We start from the raw sequence: 18,650 nt of genomic DNA, 5'->3' as shown, positions 1-18,650 counted from the left end.
ACCATGTCAATTGTACAAGGCTGACTGATTAAGCATTACTGCAACAGCAAATTACCATCCGAGAAGCCAAGCCTACCCATAGGTACGATCTCTTTTGCAGTTGCAGAAATTAAGGGCGATCTTATGACAGAATGGCAGTTGCTGTGTTATTTTGGAACCAGCAACGTTTAGGAAGTAGCTTCCCATGTATACTCACTTTTCCCCACTTCATCAAATAAATGCACAAAGGGTAGTAGATAAAAAGAGTTTAAAAAACAGAGCAAAGCAAAAACAAAAGGAAGCAAAAGCGTAAAAGACCTAACATGTCCTTACTTTTTTTTTGGGATGAGCAGTACATAATGCACACTTCATAGTAGATTCTGGGAGCATATTGATTTCCAAACTACATATCTACATACACTGTTCATCAAAAGTGCGTCCTTTCATAGATAAATGCCCCACTGACAGTCAAAACATTCTAGAACGTTAAAAAAAACTTTGCTTTTGAAATTCATAAAAAGTTGCTGAATGTCATCTTTAGAAATATCACAGATCAAGTACACCAACTATGGCCAGCTCTGCTCTCGGGTTCCTTCTCTTCACACATCTCCATCACAGATGGAATTTGGTTTTCTTCCCCCTCCCTCCCATTTCCACCTAATTGGTCATTCCTTCGAGATTTCTCAGCAGGCAGATATTTTTAAAAACAGAAGTGGAAATGACCACATCTAAAGAAGAAGAGGGGGGGGGGGGGACGGAGGGGGAAACGCGGGGGTGTTTTATAGGAACCGTTCATTGATCCGGTCAATTTTCCACCGGTGTTGGGTTTGGTAATGGCTGGCTAACGATGACTTGCACCACGTAGTCCCTGGGGATCTTCAGCTCTTCCAGTCGCATTTTGTCTGTGAGCGGCCGGCCAGAGAAAAACCAACGCTGGCTGGTGGGCTCCACGCCCTCCGTGGTGTGCAGGCGCCGCTTCATGTGGTAGACCGTGTCCGTGCTGCGGACTAGAAGCTTGAGGTCTTTGCCTGTGGAGAGGCGCAAGCGGAGCTGGCATTCATGACCGGAATTGGGGTTTGGTTCGGGGATATCCAGAGTCTCAATGTCGCTCTTTTCTTCAATCATATTGATTGGAGGTGCCAGGCAGTAGACGGGAAGCTGGTATCTATTGCCCAATTCGTCATAACATTCAGTCAGTGCACCTAAGGGAACAGAAAACACAGGCAATGAACACAACATCCATTTGGTCTGGCTGCATCGTATTGATTAAGCAATCATGGCGAATTAAGAGGATATTTCCTGATCCATTCTGAAGACCTCTATGAATTACTAATGTGCATGCTTTACACTGCCTCGATCTAATTCAACCCTATTTTAGAAGCACAAACAAAATTATGAACAGTATGAGACCTTGCAGGGCTAGAGCGCTTCTAATCGAAGACAACTGTTGTGCCTGAGTGCAGATACTTTAGCATCAAGGCTTCTTGGCATCTGCTAAGAACAGAGGCATAGGTGAAGGAAGATAACCAAACACTGGCTGTAGGAAAAAACAAAGTACTCCGAGAGGCTCTCCTTTGTGGGTTATAGTATTTCCACATAGAAAAGCCCTGTGCATTTGTATCAGCGCAGCATCCGTTTCCACTAGACAAAGACCAACAACCTTATTAGTATATGTTTTTTCACTTCTGCGGATAGTTGAGTGATGACAACTTTTAGATCAGCTATTTCGAAATTGCTATTCTGGTCAAATGTAGAGTTCTTTAGGGAAAAAGAGGACACAGGTGAATGAATGCATTACGTGTGCTTCACTTTGCACTTGTTAATGGTTTACCATAACCTAAAACTCACCACACATGGCTTCATTTTCTTCATTTTCACGTGCAGTGCACGAGATGCTACACAGCAAAGAGAATGTTAAACAAATATGGGCCAGTGTGAGGACAGCCAGGTACATGTGACTGCCACCATGAAATGAATACGTCGTGTGTGTCAGCCCAGGCGGAGACAGCCTTCGCGGGCTGGCGAGCATCTTGCAGTCGCATCCGAGTACTTAACAGGTCTTTAAAAGACCATTTACTTGTCAAATAAGGTTTTTGTTGTGTGTTCACCCCTTCATACAGCCACTCTGTCTATGGTTGGTAGAATTAGCCCCCCCAAAATATTTTTCAGCCCCCACCCCCCGAAATTTGCCTCTAGTTTCCCGCCTGCTTGGAGCTGTACATTAAAATAAATAACTAACACAAAATAAAAAGAACAAGCAATTTTTTAGAAACAGGCAGCAATCCGTGAATTGCAGCTACTGGGCTAATCTAAAAATGTCAAAATTAAACTAACAACAAAACAAGCATTTACAATGCAATGGTTTCGCCTTTGGAAAAGTTAGAGCTATTGGCATTGTAAATGACAAAATTTGTATTTATGTGTTGGTTTTGTCATTTACATTGCCATTAGCTTAATCTCTCGCAATGTGAGACCTATTGTACCCTACGGACGAGCTCAGCAGACAGCAATTACTACCACACACACACACCCAGAGCCCCACACACACACCCAGAGCCCCCCCCACACACACACACCCAGAGCCCCCCCCACACACACACCCACCCAGAGCCCCACACACACACACACCCAGAGCCCCACACACACACCCCCACCCACCCACCCTCACCCACCCAGAGCCCCCCACACACACACACCCATCCACCCAGAGCCTCACACACACACACCCATCCACCCAGAGCCCCACACACCCACCCACCCACCCACCCAGAGCCCCACCCACCCACCCAGAGCCCCACACACCCACCCAGAGCCCCACACACCCACCCAGAGCCCCACACACCCACCCAGAGCCCCACACACCCACCCAGAGCCCCACACACCCACCCAGAGCCCCCCCCACACACACACACCCGTAGCCCCCCCCACACACACACACAGCCCCACACACACAGCCCCACACACACAGCCCCACACACACACACAGCCCCACACACACACACAGCCCCACACACACACACAGCCCCACACACACACACACACACACACACACACACACACACCCAGAGCCCCACACACACACACCCAGAGCCCCACACACCCAGAGCCCCACACACACACACGCCAGGCGAAACCTAAAAAGTATAACAAATGAAAATGCAGAAGGAATAGGCAATATACAAAATGTACAACCTCTTTTTACAAACTACTGTAGCAGAACCACAACAGTGCTAACCTGAACATTACAAAAAAAGTGCAGTCTATTCTACGGACTGAAAATCACTTTAAATGCTTTCGACTGGCTCAAGGAAAGAATATAATAAGTGTGTACACAAAATCACAAATTTAACATAAAGGTTTATCCACCCACTCCTTGACCACCGCTTCCCACAAAAATCCACTGGCCAGCAGTAGTAGAGCCTCGCTTTAATAATCCCTGCGCATAAAAGGGTGAGGCAACTCACAATCATAGCACCTTTACACGTGAATTGGAGGTACAGGACGCACCTAACTAGGAAGCACCAGAGGGTTTATGGTTATGAGTAGAGCAAGGCTCAAGAATGAGTGCAAAAAAGTTGGTGGCAAGGTGGAGGGAGTTCGGTGAGAGGTTGCAGAAAGCAGCAACGTGACGAGAAATACATTAGGCTACTCCATGTTTGAGGAAATAAGATTCTTAGTCCGTGACGGATCAAACCTTTGAGTGGGTACTTGCACACTCAACGGCTTGGGATACGTCTGCCGCGACAGGGGACGCGAGTTTCCAACAACGGGTGTAAGTGTCAGACACCGAGTTCTGCATTTAGCCCACACTAACACTGCTGCTACCAAACTGGCGTCAAGGGCATCTTTAAACATTTTCCATCCAAAGTTATGCAAAGAAGTGAGCAGTCTCCCTACGTCGAGAGAGACACAACATAGACTAAACAAAGCAAAGGTGCCATGCACAACTACACAAAGGTGCACACCCTGACGTTCCCTACACAAAGCCCACATACTCACAAAGCAAAAGTGACACATAAACCGGCCTACCCCGCATGGAGACAAAATGCAGACTACAAAAAGCAAATGTGGCATGCACGTACATACCAACATTACCCACATACGAACTACACACAGCACAGAAAGCAAATGCGACATCACATACCTCACATAATAAAAAAAAAACACTCTGCAGATATCGCAAACTGTACACGGAGTCAATGCGTTATACTTTAACACACGCCACATACAAGGACAGCATGCCACATGAAGTTCACTCCACAAAGGCACGCTTTACATAGGTCACACTAAATCCACGCACATACTACACACACTCATTTGCAATCACTCCACGTAGCATAGATGTTAGTCAGACACGGCAAGCAGCGCACGTTTCACATACCTCACCCTAAATCTGACACTAATCAAACTAATGCACTAAGCGCATAACCTATAAAAACACATCATGCAGCTGCTCACACAGTATTCAACAGGTAGCAATCAGCAGTTAGACATACCGTCGGAAACATGTCTCCGTGGTTCGCAGGGACGGTGGCCGGGGGGCAGTGGCGTGGGAGGTTGCAGCATAGTGTGGCCGGCACACGGACAGCGAGGGGGGGGTGGGAACGGGCAAAAGGACAGCGGGGGTGGGCAAACCGACAGCGGGAGGGGGGCGGGAACGGGCAAACGGACAGCGGGAGCTGGTCCTCTGACCTTGCTTAAAGGAGAACGAGATCTAGGCCATGGCTGCACTAGCTCCAAACCCTCCCAGCTCGTTTTGCGGCTTCCCCTTTAAGTGCCCACCTCTTGAACTCATGCCACCCTAACGGCACCTTGGGGTGGCGGGGTTATATGACATTTTATGGGCATGCACCGTTGCACTAAATAAAGTGTCAACGCCAACAGCAGTGTTCACGGGGAGTGGGTTAATTGTCGAGTTGGGCCTTCACACGCTTTCCGTCGCCTGCACACCTCACCATATGTCGTGATAGGGCTGGGTCCCGTGATTTCTGGACACGCACTCCTGGCCAAGTGAGGCCGAGTCCGGGATCAGTCCCAGGAGTTACATCCATGCACTGCCCCTTCCCCTCCTGGAGGGAGCAGACGTATTCACTTCGCGTGCAGCATCCGTGCTGACTCGCCGATCGCAGGTGGAGCTCAGCTCAGAGTTCAAACACCCTGCAGTTTCCAAGTGTAAACATGGGATGGAGGGGGGGTGGGGGCTACAGGACCTGCCCATCCCCACAATCAGGTCTTCAGAGATATGATAACAATCACCCCCACCCCTCTCAGGGAGCTGCGCAGGAGGTAAACCCAACTGCACCGCCCCGGGCTGTCGAAACAGACAAGTCCCCACCACACCACAGAGACAAACAAGCCTCGCAAACTACCCGGAGCCAGCGACACCGCTCACAAAGAGGGCCGCACCGGCCCCGCGGAGCACGCCGTGGGCACGGCCGGCACTACACGGGCACGGCTCCCGCCCGAGAGAACTGGCGAGGAGGCCTGGGCGCAGCGAGGGAGAGAGAGAGAGACGGAGCCGGCTCAGACAAAGAGCAGCGAAGCACAGTCCCCCGGACAGATCCCAGAACCCCGCGTTGTGCTTTTTCCAAACCAAACTCTTGGCCAAGATCTTCCTGCCGGCACCCATCCGTGCTACCAGGTTGAAGTTCACACCAGGCAGGGTCAAAGAAGCTCTGAATTTCTCACGTTCGACAACAACCATCGGTACCGGTACACTGAATTTCAAGAATATATTGCGCCGCAAAGTGCCTCAGATATATATAAAGGGGTTATTTTTTCTTAAACTGTAGCCGGGACAGCGCCTCACAGGATCCCCAGGCTGGCGGCAGTGATCTTCACGGCGGGAAAAAGACACGGCAGGGAACAAGGCATGAGCGGCCAATAGCAGCGCGGCCCTGGGTTGAGGGGGCAGGACAGCGCCTCACAGGATCCCCAGGCTGGCGGCGGTGATCTTCACGGCGGGAAAAAGACACGGCAGGGAACAAGATGCGGGAGTGGGGCGGAGCCCAGAAAGGATTGACAAAAAAAGGGGCGGGACTTAAAAAAAGACCCAGAAACGCCCCCGAATCGCATTCTGAGGGGATAGAGTGATTGACAGCCAATCTCTTCCAATGGCTAGCCTCCATTTATGGAGCTAGCCAATGGAAGAGAAGGCGGGACAAAGCCCCACACTGTAGGATCATAAGATTTCGCCCTGCGGGAGCACTGCTACGCAGTGCTACCGCCAGGGCAATACCTAAAAAGAAAGCGGCAGGAGTGCGTGGAGCAATGGAAGAGTGGGGGAGCGGAGAGACCAATTCGACACTGCTGACAAGCGACAGCGGCAAACAGGGAGGAGAGCAAGAGCAATGGAAAGGTGGGAGGGAGGGAGGGATAATACTTTAAAAAATAAATGTTTTTTAAAGCGGAGCGGCGAGGGGAGTGGGAAGCCATAGAGGAGCAGGGAGTGCGATAGCATAACAGAGGGGCAAAGTGTGACTGAGACAGCAGCACAAACGGAGAGAGAGAGCACAAGAAAACATGGACTCCACTGCAGTGCTGAAAGTAAGAGAAAACCGTAGTTCTCTGAATTTAAAGGCTGGAAGGATACAACTCATCCAATAAAAAGGATGTCAAAGAAGTTATGCTCAGGTGGAGAGACAAACTCAAGTAGCGGAAGATGAGCCAATGAATAAGAAGCAAGCAAATGAGATTGACAAACAAGTAACTTATCTTCGGTAATGCCTTATCTGGCAGAGAGTACCTAACCACAGATTCCTTACCATGGAATAATCAATCTCCAGGCGTCAGGCTAGATCAGGTGGATTTTCAAGTAGTACCCCTGCGCACCGGTAGGTGTCGTCGTTCGACTCAGAGTGGTGTCGTCAGAAGTGATGTGCACGATACCCACATAGGCGTCACCCGGGCGTGCTGTTGTCAGTGGCTTTCGCAACTTTCCACACCAGGAGCACCGAGTCATGATGAGCACTGACCACTGGTGTGACAATCTGAGGTCCTTATGAGGATGTTTTCTATGCCATAATCATTTCTCAGAGCAGGGAAGATGGGTGGGTCGGTAGTAAATCTACTGCTATATAGAGTCTCTACCAGATAAGGCATTACCGAAGCAAGTACTAACTTGTTCATCCGATAGAGACTTCTAGGAACAGATTGCTCACCTTAAATTAGATACCCCACTAATAACTCCCCAGAGGTGGGACTTAGAAACCAATTTGATCAGAAAGTCCACAGGACCGAAAGGGCAAAGTGACCATAACAACAGACTCCTCTGTCCAGGCAGTAGGGTTCGGTGAAAGTGTACAGGGAGGCTGATGTTGCTGCACGACAGATGTCCTGGACTGGCACATTGCAGCCTATGCTTGCGGGCTCTGGTGGAGTGAGCCTGCAAGCCCTTACGGGGTTGGTCTTGGCCAATGTGTAGCAGATTTTAATGCATAGGTCAGTCCATCGCGAGATGGTTCTTTTCTAGACTGCCTTCCCTTTTTTTTTTACTCCCACATAGCCCATGAAGAGCCAACCCAAAACTCATTTGTGTGGTCAAGGTAGAATGACAATGCTCTTTTTGATTCCAGATGGTGGAGTCTCTTTCCCTCTTTGGAGGGATGAGGTGGAGTAAAGAAGAAAAGCAAGGTGATGTTCTGGCCCACATGGGAAAGGGTCACAACCTTTGGAAGGAAAGAGGCACGTGTTCAGAGAGCCAGCTTATCTGGGTAGAAAAAGGAGGTATAAGGAGGGTGCACATAGAGCACTCACTGTTCGCTGACCCTCCTGGCCAATGTGATGGCCACTAAAAAGGTAGTCTTTATAGGCAAGAGCCTTAGAGGACATTTGTGTAGAGGCTTGAATGGTGCACACGTGAGAAAGGTGAAGACCAGGTTGAGGTACAAATCGGGCAAGATGAAGGGCGAAGGTGGAAACATATGTTGCAACTCCTTAACTCCTTCCGCGCTCATGACAGCTCTTGGTCGTCATGAGTCACGGTAGGCATGTGCTCATGACAGCAGGGAGCAGTCAGAACATTGCCGCTCCACCCACACGCGATTAATACCCCGCCTGTGTAGGCGAATTAATCAGTGGGCGGAGTTCTGACGGCTCCCGGCCGTCATGAGCACACGCCCATCGTGATTTATGATGGCTGGGAGAAGCCATGAGCACCTCAGCCCCACGCAGAGCGCCCCGCACCACGGCCGAATTCACGCCGCGGCGAAGGGGCTAAGGAACCTAGCCACAACAGGTGAGTTAAAGAGGGAAGGTTGGTCCAGCGACTGTAAGACTGCTGAGATGGTAGAAAGGTAACCCTTAACTGTGCCCAGAGCAGACACCTGCTGGGACAAGGACAATGTGAACAAGATAACTTTGGCTAAAGGTGCAGAGAGGGGGCCAACATTGTCGGAATCAACATGACACAAACTAATCCCAATGACAGGCCGATTTGGTGGAGGGACGCCTGGCTGCCACAATAACATTACAAACTTCAGGACGAAGGTAGAAAGCTGTCAACTGTCACCGTTCAATCTACACACATGAAGGTGGAGGGTGCACAGGTTCAGGTGCAGAACCCTCCCCTGTTGCTGCCACAGAAGATCCTTTCAAAGAGGCAGTCTGACTGGTGGACTGATTGTAATGCTCAACAGCTCAGGATAACCAGACTCCCTGTGCCTACTCCAGAGCCACAAGAATGACTTGAGCCCGGCTGGTCCTGATCTTCTTGAGAACTTTGGGCAGGAGTGGTATTGGCTGGAAGGCGTATATGAGGCCTGAGCTCCACTGGAGAGGAAAAGATAGTCTTTGAGCTAGAGTGGCATTGGAAACGCCAGTGCACAAAACTGCTGACATTGAGCGTTCTCAGAGGTGTCAAACAGATCTTACCAAGGCTCTTCCCACTGCTGAAAGAGACCTTGCAGCTCGTCCGAAAGAATACGTCATTTGTTATTCCCTAGGCATCTGCAGGTACATTTGTCCGCTCTGAGGTTCAGACAGCCCGACTGGTGTCCATCTATCAGGGAAATGCCCTCATGCTTAAGCCATGTCCAGAGAAGCAGAGCCTCTTGACAAAGGGTCAATGACCCCACCCTGTTTGTTGCAATACTACATGGTGGTAGTGTTGTCCTTGAATATCTCCACTAGTCTTTCCTTGATCGATGGAAGAAAGGCTCTCAGTGCCAAGCGAATTATCCAGAGCACCACCAGGTCAATGTGGAGTTAGGACTTTGCTGGAGACCAGCGGCTTCTGATCTCCACCTCTTCCTGGTGGCCAGCCTAGGAGTGATTCATCTGTAACTACAGTGTGCTTCAGTTGGGGAAGGGAGAGGGGTCTGCCACTGACCCAATCGCGGTTCGTTAGCCAACACAGAAAATCTTTTGCTGTTCCCTCTGAGATCTGGACCATGTCTGAGAGATTCTCCACTGATGCTGTGCCCAATAGGGCTTCAGGTCCCACTGCAGAGCCTGCATATGCCATTGGGCATGATTGACCAGCAGGATACAGGAGGCCATGAGACCCAACAGCCTCGGAGTCAGTCTCTCCGAAATCCAGGATGGAAGCAAAAACTATTGGAATCATAACCTTAATATCCTGGACTCAACGCTCAGGGGTATAGTCCCATAAATGCACTTTTCCGAGAACTGCTACAGTGAAAAGGAGCCTCTAAGAGATGGAGTCAGGTGAAGCTTCGGCATGTTGATAGTGATTCCCAGTGAATGCAGGAGGTTCGCCGGAGTCTAATGGTGAGAGACAACTGCCTGTGATGAGCCAGCCTTTAACACCCAATCTTTGAAGCAGGGAAAGACAGGAAATCCAGACCTCTGCAGATGAACTGCAACTACTGCCATCACTTTCTCGCAACACCCTGGGGGGTGCTCATAAAGCAAAATGGAAGCACAGCAAACTGAAAATGCTCTTGGTCCGTCGTGAACCTCAGGTCTGATGCAAGGCAGAAAGGGGATGTGGAAATATGCGTCCTGCAAGTCCAACACTACTAGTCAGTCTCCCGGGTCGAGGGCACTGAACTGAGGGACAAGAGAATTTGTGCAGGCATTTTGAATTTATCTTTCTTCAAGAGGCTAAGAAGGAGCAAATTAAGGACAAATACGAAGTCCTCCGTTTTTTTGGGGAGCATAAAGTAGCGGGAATAACAACCACAACCTACTTCTGATGCACGCACCTTCTCTATGGCTTCCTTGGCTAGGAGAGCCCGCACTTCTTGACGGAGCAAGGTAAGATGGTCCTCCGTCAGTCGATTGAAAGTGGGTGGCATGGGTGGTGGGGTAGTCACACTGGGCAGGGAGTAGCCCCTTTGAACTATCTGGAGAACCCAACGGTCTGATGTCACTGACCATCAGCAGTAAAGAGGATGGCGTATCCTGCCATGCACTGGATCTCCATGATGGTCGATGGGCAAAATAAAGAGGTTTGGAGGAAGCTGCTGCCGGGGGTGGGGTGGTGTTTGACTGATCCGACCACTAGCTGACTATCCCATGCTATCTGTGGGACCAGCGCACTCTGCCACGAAAAGCTGTGAAGGAATGGACGCTGTTGGAGACCCCTTCTATGGCCATGACAGGGGCAGAGGGCATATTGGGACAAGTCCAAGGACCTGGCCGTAGCTCTGCTGTCCTTAAAGCACTCCGATGCTGACTCCACCTTCTTTCGAAAGGGATGAGAGCCATCAAGGGGCATGCCCATGTGGAAGACTAAAAATGCACTATAAAACCAGTTTTCAGCGAGGCATGGTGCCACTACTTTATTCATCCCATCCATGCTTACTTTAACACTTTCAGTATTAAAACCACCCTTTCACCCATCCATCAGTTCGTGATTCTATCTTTTTGTGCACTCGTCCTTCATTTTCACCCTTTCTTCATCCAAAATCTGCCCACCAACGCTTTTTCATCTTTCTGTCCACCCATCCATCTGTTCACCTCTCTATTCTTCCTTCGGACCCTCCCAGTATTCTTTCATTTTTATAAGCATCCATGTGTTCACCATTCCAAGCATCCATCCTTACAACCTTCTGTTTTTTAATATATAAGATCACCCTTCCATCCATCCTTTCCCTCTCCTATCCATTGATAATTCCACTTACTGTGTTTTATGAGATTTTGTAAACAACTTTGCACAGCGAAAAAGCTGAAAAAACGAATTTAAAACTACTCATTTTACTGGGTCCCAGTAGCACAAAGACAACTCTACTGTAGCTGCTATAGTGCAGGTTCACGCGGTCACTGGTTCTCACAAACTGGACAACAATGGTTTTAGGGTGCCCAGAACAACGTGCCCTAAGTGAAAATATCAGTTCTCAGTTTAAAGAACCATTGGAGCTCTAGCTATAAGCGGCAAGTGATTTAATGTTCAAACAGGACTATTTAAAAAAAGCTAGCACACGCAGTAGGTTCATCGGAGTGTACTGGACTTTAGTAGGGCTGTATATTCAAAATCTAATATATCCACTGGATCCAACGTTCCAAATAGCAATTTGGGAACTGGAAATTACTCGGAGTGCAGTAAGCTATAGGGGTGACAAATGCAGGGGACCACTGGCTCCCAAACAATCTAGACAGAGTCGAATGTGATGCCTCCTGGCAGATTTGCTAGCACATCTATCAGCTTGGTTTAGCAGTTTAGGTAATTCTTTTGGTTTCTGCATTACTGTGGGTTGAATGCATATTGTGGGTGGAAACTTGACACCAGCATAACAGCTATCGAGTCGCAGAGTTGAGCAGTGGGGCACCATCCTGTGTCTTGTAGAATACATCAATGTAGAAGAAATTCTTACAGCAAACATTCACCTAGCCCAACACATGTAAGCTCAAACACGCAATATCAATGCAGGAGAAAGAGAAAGGCACCAGTTAGTGAGGTCTGAATGGATTTCATGCAAAGGTTGTCAGTAGACACCCATCTTAGGGCTGCAGGCAAAAGGCTTTTAACATTCACTAGTGTGTGTGAGCTGCTAATTTCTGATGCGAGTCAATTACTATAAAACCGAAACTCAGAAAACATACTGGTGGAAACCAAATCATGGAAAACGAATTTTTAAAGGAAAAACAATTTTATGGAAATACAAATAAAGTGGAAATTAAAGGAAACGCTGTGAAGGAAATAATTTTAAAGGACTGCAATTTAAGCAGAAGATCTAGAGTAACTGATTATTTTATTGTACTTAGAAATTAGAAATACTTTAAATTTGCAACTGAATAAACATTAACAACGGAAAACAGAAGTGTGTCCCATATGAAACCCAGTTATTAACTAAAGATTTTAAAATGTACCTCTTGCTACAATTATAAAAAAGAATGGTTTCTCTGGAATACTTTTCCAATGTAACCAATATTCGGTAAAAAAAAAAAAACTACAAGTAGTTATGTGTGCGTATGTACATATATATATATATATATATATATTCAAAATGGGATTTCTTTTATTATTTTCAAGGAAATCATCCGGCACTCACTCGTGGATATCTTTAAATTAGGCTTCTTTATTGAGTCTTAAATCACATCCATCAAACACACACAAACATAGTAAGGTTCAGATTTTACACACAAAAAAACCGTAGAAATTCAGTAGTTCTAGTTATCTCAAGTAACTGTAACTCGTGCACTTGGGTAACTTTAACTTGCGCCCCCGTCATGCACTCTTTTACTATCAATTTCACTGCAAATGTTGCAGGGATATTATGAATGATGTCAAGAAGATGCCATGAGTGAAGTTATGTGTGGGGTAATTAGCAGTGCATGGCGACGGCTCAAGTTATCATCTTAGGACACGAGCTATGGTTACTTGAGACTACTACAACTGCTGATTTTCTATTATTTTGTGTCTAAAATCGGAAACCTACCTGTAACGCTCCTGTAACCTTTGTTTTTTGAGTGACTTTCTAAGGTTTTTTTATGCTATATCCTAACTAGAACATCCCTGTAACGTGTGGGTGTGTGCGTTTGCAGGGTGGGTGTTGGTTCAAGTGTGACTGGCTATGTGTGTCCGTGAGCGGGTGAAAGTGGCTGTATGGGTGTGTGACTGGCTGTACAGGTGTGTGAGTGGTTGTATGAGTGCCTGTGTGGGTCTGTGAGTGATGTTCTGGTTCTAAGAATGGGTGTGTGAGTTGCTCTATGGATGTGTAAGTTTTTTTAAAATTAGGATCTGGATCCGCCGTGGACTGAGGTGGATCCGTTGATCTCCGCGTGCCCCCCCAAAAAATTCAAGGCCATGAAGGCTCTTCCCCAGACCCCTCCATACGTACAATGGGGTTCAGGATACCTCTATCCTGACCTCTTATTTCCTATTTACTGTTTATTCCCCCCAATCCCGGGAACTGTGTCCCGAATGACAAAATGTCAGCTGTTCCGTTTCTCTTGGGTTGCGGCCAGCCAATCACGGCATTGCTGTTGTAACTTGGATCAGTGGATCCTCCACGGTGGGATCAGCGTCTCTATATTTACACCAAATCACAAAAAGCACTGTTGGCCCAAGATCTAGCTTTTGGCCAAATTTGGAGAAATGAAACTGCATGGGGAAAATGCGTTTTAGAACCCCCCCTTTTTCTTTGACCCCGCTTGACGAATTACCTCGATATAGACTTTCCAGACAGTAGCTGAAGTGAATGGCAAACTAGTTTTGAAAATTTCGGGCAGATTCGTGAAACCGCACCAACGTTATTAGCAAAACAAAAAATGATTTTTCTATGAAAACTAGGTCCTAACTAAAACGTCCTACTTGCGACTGTCAGTAGGATATATACATACACATATACATACACGTATACATATACATACATACACACAAACAAACATCTATCTTTTCACATCCTTGTTGTTTCAAGGAAGCTGTCCTAATGGCATTAGTAAGCGAATTTCTTGAAAAATAAACATGTAAATTATATATCATAAGAGGAGGAGTGCAGGTGGGGATGATTTCCTCACTAACACAACATAATTTCATAAAACAGAGGTGTCATTTATAGATAATGGGTATATAGAGATAAAGGATCAATGTGAACCTGGTAGAAAACCAAAAAAGCAAGATTAAAAAAGAAGAATGCAAAAGTCAATTTAGAAATAAAGGCACTTTATGAATTGTTTTCTATGAAATGGTAAATGGCATTCATGCAGCGCAGTTCCATTAAACACACTGGGTGAAATGTTTCTCAGTAATAGCATTCCATGAAATTGTTTTTCTATGAAATCAAATATAACTGCTAATTTCACCTTAGCCTGGTTCAAGGGGCACAACGTTTTTTTTTTAATTTACACAAACAGGTTTTTGAAAGGAGATTAGATTGATTCCTAGAAAACAGAACAAAGTAAAAATTACCCAAAAATCTAGGGGAAATCTTACGGAAGAATACATAAAATGATAGCTTAACAGTGAAACACCAGGGTAGTCACAACAATAGCATGCAGTAGTAAAAGAGGATAAATGAAAGACTAATACTCCAGTAAAACCTACCAATAAAAGGGTAACACGTTGACTTAAATACAATAAATAATGAAGACGTGGGGGAACCAACTATGTAAGGTGAGGCGGAATAACAGAGGGAGCTCCAGAAATGAAATACTTTTGACACACAGACCCTGTTGGAGAGGGTGGGAAGCAAGGGTCGCAGCTAGGGGTCCTTAGATTTCAGTATTCTAAAATATTTCTTAGATGACTGATTAGAACAAAACTCAAACTAATTTACACACACCAACGTGTATAGTTTGAAGGAAGGACAAAGGTTCCCTTATATGTTAAAAACAAAAATGAAAACTAAGAACTAAACATGATTACACATATGAATGGTATGTTAGGTTAAGTGCATCTAAACGGCGCATTTCTGTCATTTTAATCCCACTGGGGCACTATCTGAATCTTGGAGTCTTTACAGTCCTGGCATTCTCAATGACAAGAGTTAAAGCAGTGTGTTTATATTGTTTTTTCTGTGTTTCGTACATTTGAGAGGCAACTCATATTTGAAACCGACCTAAAGGGCTGCAGTGGACTAATGTAGAAGTAGACCATGTATACAGAACCATGTGATAAAAAGAAGAAAAGAATGCCCTTAATATAATGATATTAATGTATCCAGTAGGGATAATTAACTTATTTTGTTCAATGACAATATCTGTGTTGGTGACATATCACTAAGGCTACTGCAAAAATCACATGCACTGGCCTTCACATGAAATGACAAACTTCAAGGTATATAAAACCTAATCACCAGACTAACCAAGGATTAAAATGAATTAACTACACACCGCGACCCATATAGTTCTGAGGTTGGATCGCAGGCATTGGGGGATCCGTATGGTGCATGATCAACAGGGCTATACACACCCAAACTGACCTGCCTAGACATAACTAATAACTTCAGATACACACTAACACACACAATTACACCAATAATATTAATGAAACATTGTTCTAAAAACAAAAGGAAAAGAAATCAGCACTGTGAGAATGCAGATGTGCTATGAAAATGTTATGTGAGCGCACTACCTCTCACTGAAGCCATTTCCCTCATTTCTTTTTAGAATACTCTCATGTTACGTTATGTGTATTTTTATAGCGTGCTAATCACCAGTGAGGGCATCCAGGCGCTCTGTAGAAAGTGTCTTATGCCAGCCCTGGGAGCTTGGTCGAAAAGCCAGGTCTTCCGCTTCTCGTTAAAGTTGCAGCGAGTGGAGGAGGCTCTGTTGTGTTGTGGTAGTTGGTACCAGGCTTTAGGGGCCAGGTACGAGAAGACGTGGCCATGTGCGGTACTTTTGCGTATGCCTGGGGTGTGTGCTAGTGAGAGTCTGGCAGAGCGGAGGTGTCTGGAAGGTTGGTGGAAATGAATGTGGCTGTTCAGGTAGGTACGGAATGTGTTGTAGAGCGCTTTGTAGATGTGGGTGAGGAGTTGAAAGGGCACATGCTTGAGTATGGATTCTCATTGGAATACCCTAAAGTTTGGTGTGAAATGGGCTCAGTGTGGGAGGTTGAGAACGAGTGTGCTGCTGCGTTTTGGATGGTCTGCAGTCATCTCCTAGTGCCTTGAGTGTGTCAGAAAATGTCATGTGTCAAATAAGAAAGAACAAAAAAATACACACTTGACTTAAGATAATTAACTGGATGACAACCTTCTGACTAAATCTATATATCTTACAGCTGTTGTAACAAAGCTTAAGTCGGAAAAATGGGTGGGATATGCATGTGCAACTCTTGAAAATGGGGTTATTAAAGTTCACTATTTTGTTGTGCAAAATGGTCATGTACCCACGAGATAAACTGATTCTAGCTATAGTGAGTACTCTTTAAGAACAATGGTATGATTCAAGATAGCCCATAGTACAGAGGGGCATCATGGGGCATTTTTAAAAAAAGTGCGAAATTTCATCTCCGCTTGAGGCTAGCACGAAGGCAAAGTGAGCATCAGAAATTAAAAAGGCCTGGTCCAGGAAAGAGGTCTGAATAATGAAATTAGAACAAAGATAGAGCTGAAAATATCAGTAAATGCTAGTTTTACCGAAGACAGGAACTGGGGAGACTAGAGGGAATTGACTATGCATCTCTTGAAGCAATACAAAAAATAAGCATTCCTCTCAGTAGAGCTGTAATCCGTTATACGATGGAGTATGCCAATGCTGCATACATCTAAATCAGCTGAAGTTAGAAAAAACAAAAATAAATTCAAAGAAAGCAGCAAACTAGTAGCTTTGACAATTAAAAATAAAAGTCTACTTTTGGCCTCTGCTCACAACTCTTCGTTGGTCCATCTCGGTTAATCAATTAACATCTTTAAAGGATTCCTCTTAACATATGTAAAAACACAGTGGCGCTTTTACATTTGAAAACTTGAATGATAAATAAATTCTATGCAACATAACACTAGGACGAGATATCAGTTGTGTATGTAAAGACGACATGGATTAAGGGCAGTAGAGCAAAAATGATATAAACAGTTATACAAACAGGCACAGCGAGATGAAGTGATTATCCCAGAATTACAGGATTATGAGCGGGGAATCGAACCTGCTTCCCACCTTCTAACGGAGATACCTGTGGCCATTATGTCACATCTCCTCCTTTTCATTAATTTCTGCTGGCCTTCATATTGACGACTATACTATCGTCCTTGAGGATATGCATGCTGCGCACTTTTCTTTAGACAAGCCGCATCTAAAGAAAGGGGTGCGGCAGACATTAAAGTGAAACCGCAGCATAGGGCGCTTTGACAGAAAAAAGCATCTGTTTGTCAAGTTGACAAACAGATTTTTTTTTTGTAAAAGCACCCATACCACTCTTTCACTTTAATAGCTGCTGCGCACCTTTCTTTAGACGCAGTCTGTCTAAAGAAAGGGACGCGGCCTCCATGAATTGGAAAACGCTGCATGGACGCTAGTAAACCAAAAAAATAATAATAATTAAGCACGGCTTCTGTACTTAAAGCGAACCACGCTGCTAAAATAAATAAATCAACGCAGCCGCTATAGTTAAAGCGGACCACCATTAGTAAATAAAATAAAAGCGTGCAGCGTGCTGCGATGTAGTGGTTGGAATAGGGGCAAATCATTAAACAAAACAGTGCTCACAGCCAAGATAAAGCAGACCGTGTAACAAGACAAGTAAAAGGTCCAGTCGTTATGAGAGGTAATAAATGAAGAGAAGGCGGTACCAAGGAGGGACTAACAAGCCTAATAACGACTCGGAAGCCAGTGTTTAGAAAAGACAATGACAGAAGCCAATTGAAAATATGGGCGGAGAGTGGGCGGGGCTTCAAAGTCATACTCCCAATACTGTATGCCTCCCAGCAGCGCATGCACTGCCCAGACACTGCCTAAAAAAGTTGTCTCTCCAGTCCATACTAATATGCAGTCCTTAGCGTCTATAAAAGTGTTTTAAAGGGAGTGAATAAGGGGCCACAAATAAAACTGGAGGAACCACCTTCAGCGGGTAGTAGGTTAGAGCGTACAGTTGCACGCAAACAAATTGAGTGTAAGGTGCAATATATCGGTATACTTGTAAACACCACAGTATGGCCTTTCAATTCACACTTAACACAGACAGCCTTGTTGCAACCCGTCCCTACACAAATCCCGACCTGGGATTACTCACACCCAATGGAATTTTCACACACAATTTGCCCGGATTAAAACCGGGCACACCTAAAACAGGCACACAGTGCAAATTCCAAGTGTGTACCCCTCAGAACAGGAGAGAACACGTGCTTTGAACACGTTACCCAACCTTCCAAGGGATGAAACTAAGAATGATGCCTATCTGTGCGCCCAGTACATACCGCAAATCAGGGTTATCTGTATTTAGTGGGTGCCCAATCAATCAGGACTGCTCGACACGCTGAACGCGCCATAAAAGTTTACATTTTGGATACGGGTGAAGGAGAATTCCATTATGTCCATGTACAATGAGCTCCACAGCCTATTACCATTTGCTTGGTCTCTTTCGACACTATGTTAAACAAAAGATACATGTACGCTGATGGTACTTGTGGACCACAGACTCACTTGATATGTCCATTTCCATGCCTCCTGTAACACGGTTTATAGGGAATTAGCCTTTGTTTTGATTTCTGCCACCAGAAACACTACAATTAAAAGTTATGTCTTTTATCTTGCATTAGGACTCCCTGATATAGAAAAATCCTGGAACTCCCTGCCAAGAACTTTGAGGATGGAACCTAGCGAGAAAGCAT

At 45.7% G+C, this 18,650-nt stretch overlaps 1 protein-coding gene across 2 annotated transcripts in view; it reads right to left on the bottom strand.

Moving 5' to 3' along the window:
• Nucleotides 1-230: 230 nt before the first annotated feature.
• UBTD2 (ubiquitin domain containing 2) overlaps nucleotides 231-18,650 on the bottom strand; it is a 370,813-nt gene continuing 352,393 nt past the window's right edge. For both annotated transcript variants that reach the window (XM_078653001.1, XM_078653000.1), the window contains one exon: nucleotides 231-1,181. In XM_078653001.1, the coding sequence (XP_078509127.1) occupies nucleotides 784-1,181 (398 nt within the window). In that variant the 3' untranslated portion in view covers nucleotides 231-783. The remainder of the gene's footprint in view (nucleotides 1,182-18,650) is intronic.

The sequence above is a fragment of the Lissotriton helveticus genome, chromosome 7 (assembly GCF_964261635.1).
Source record: "Lissotriton helveticus chromosome 7, aLisHel1.1, whole genome shotgun sequence".
NCBI classification, from domain to species: Eukaryota; Metazoa; Chordata; class Amphibia; order Caudata; family Salamandridae; genus Lissotriton; species Lissotriton helveticus.
This window is presented reverse-complemented; position numbering and strand designations above follow the sequence as displayed.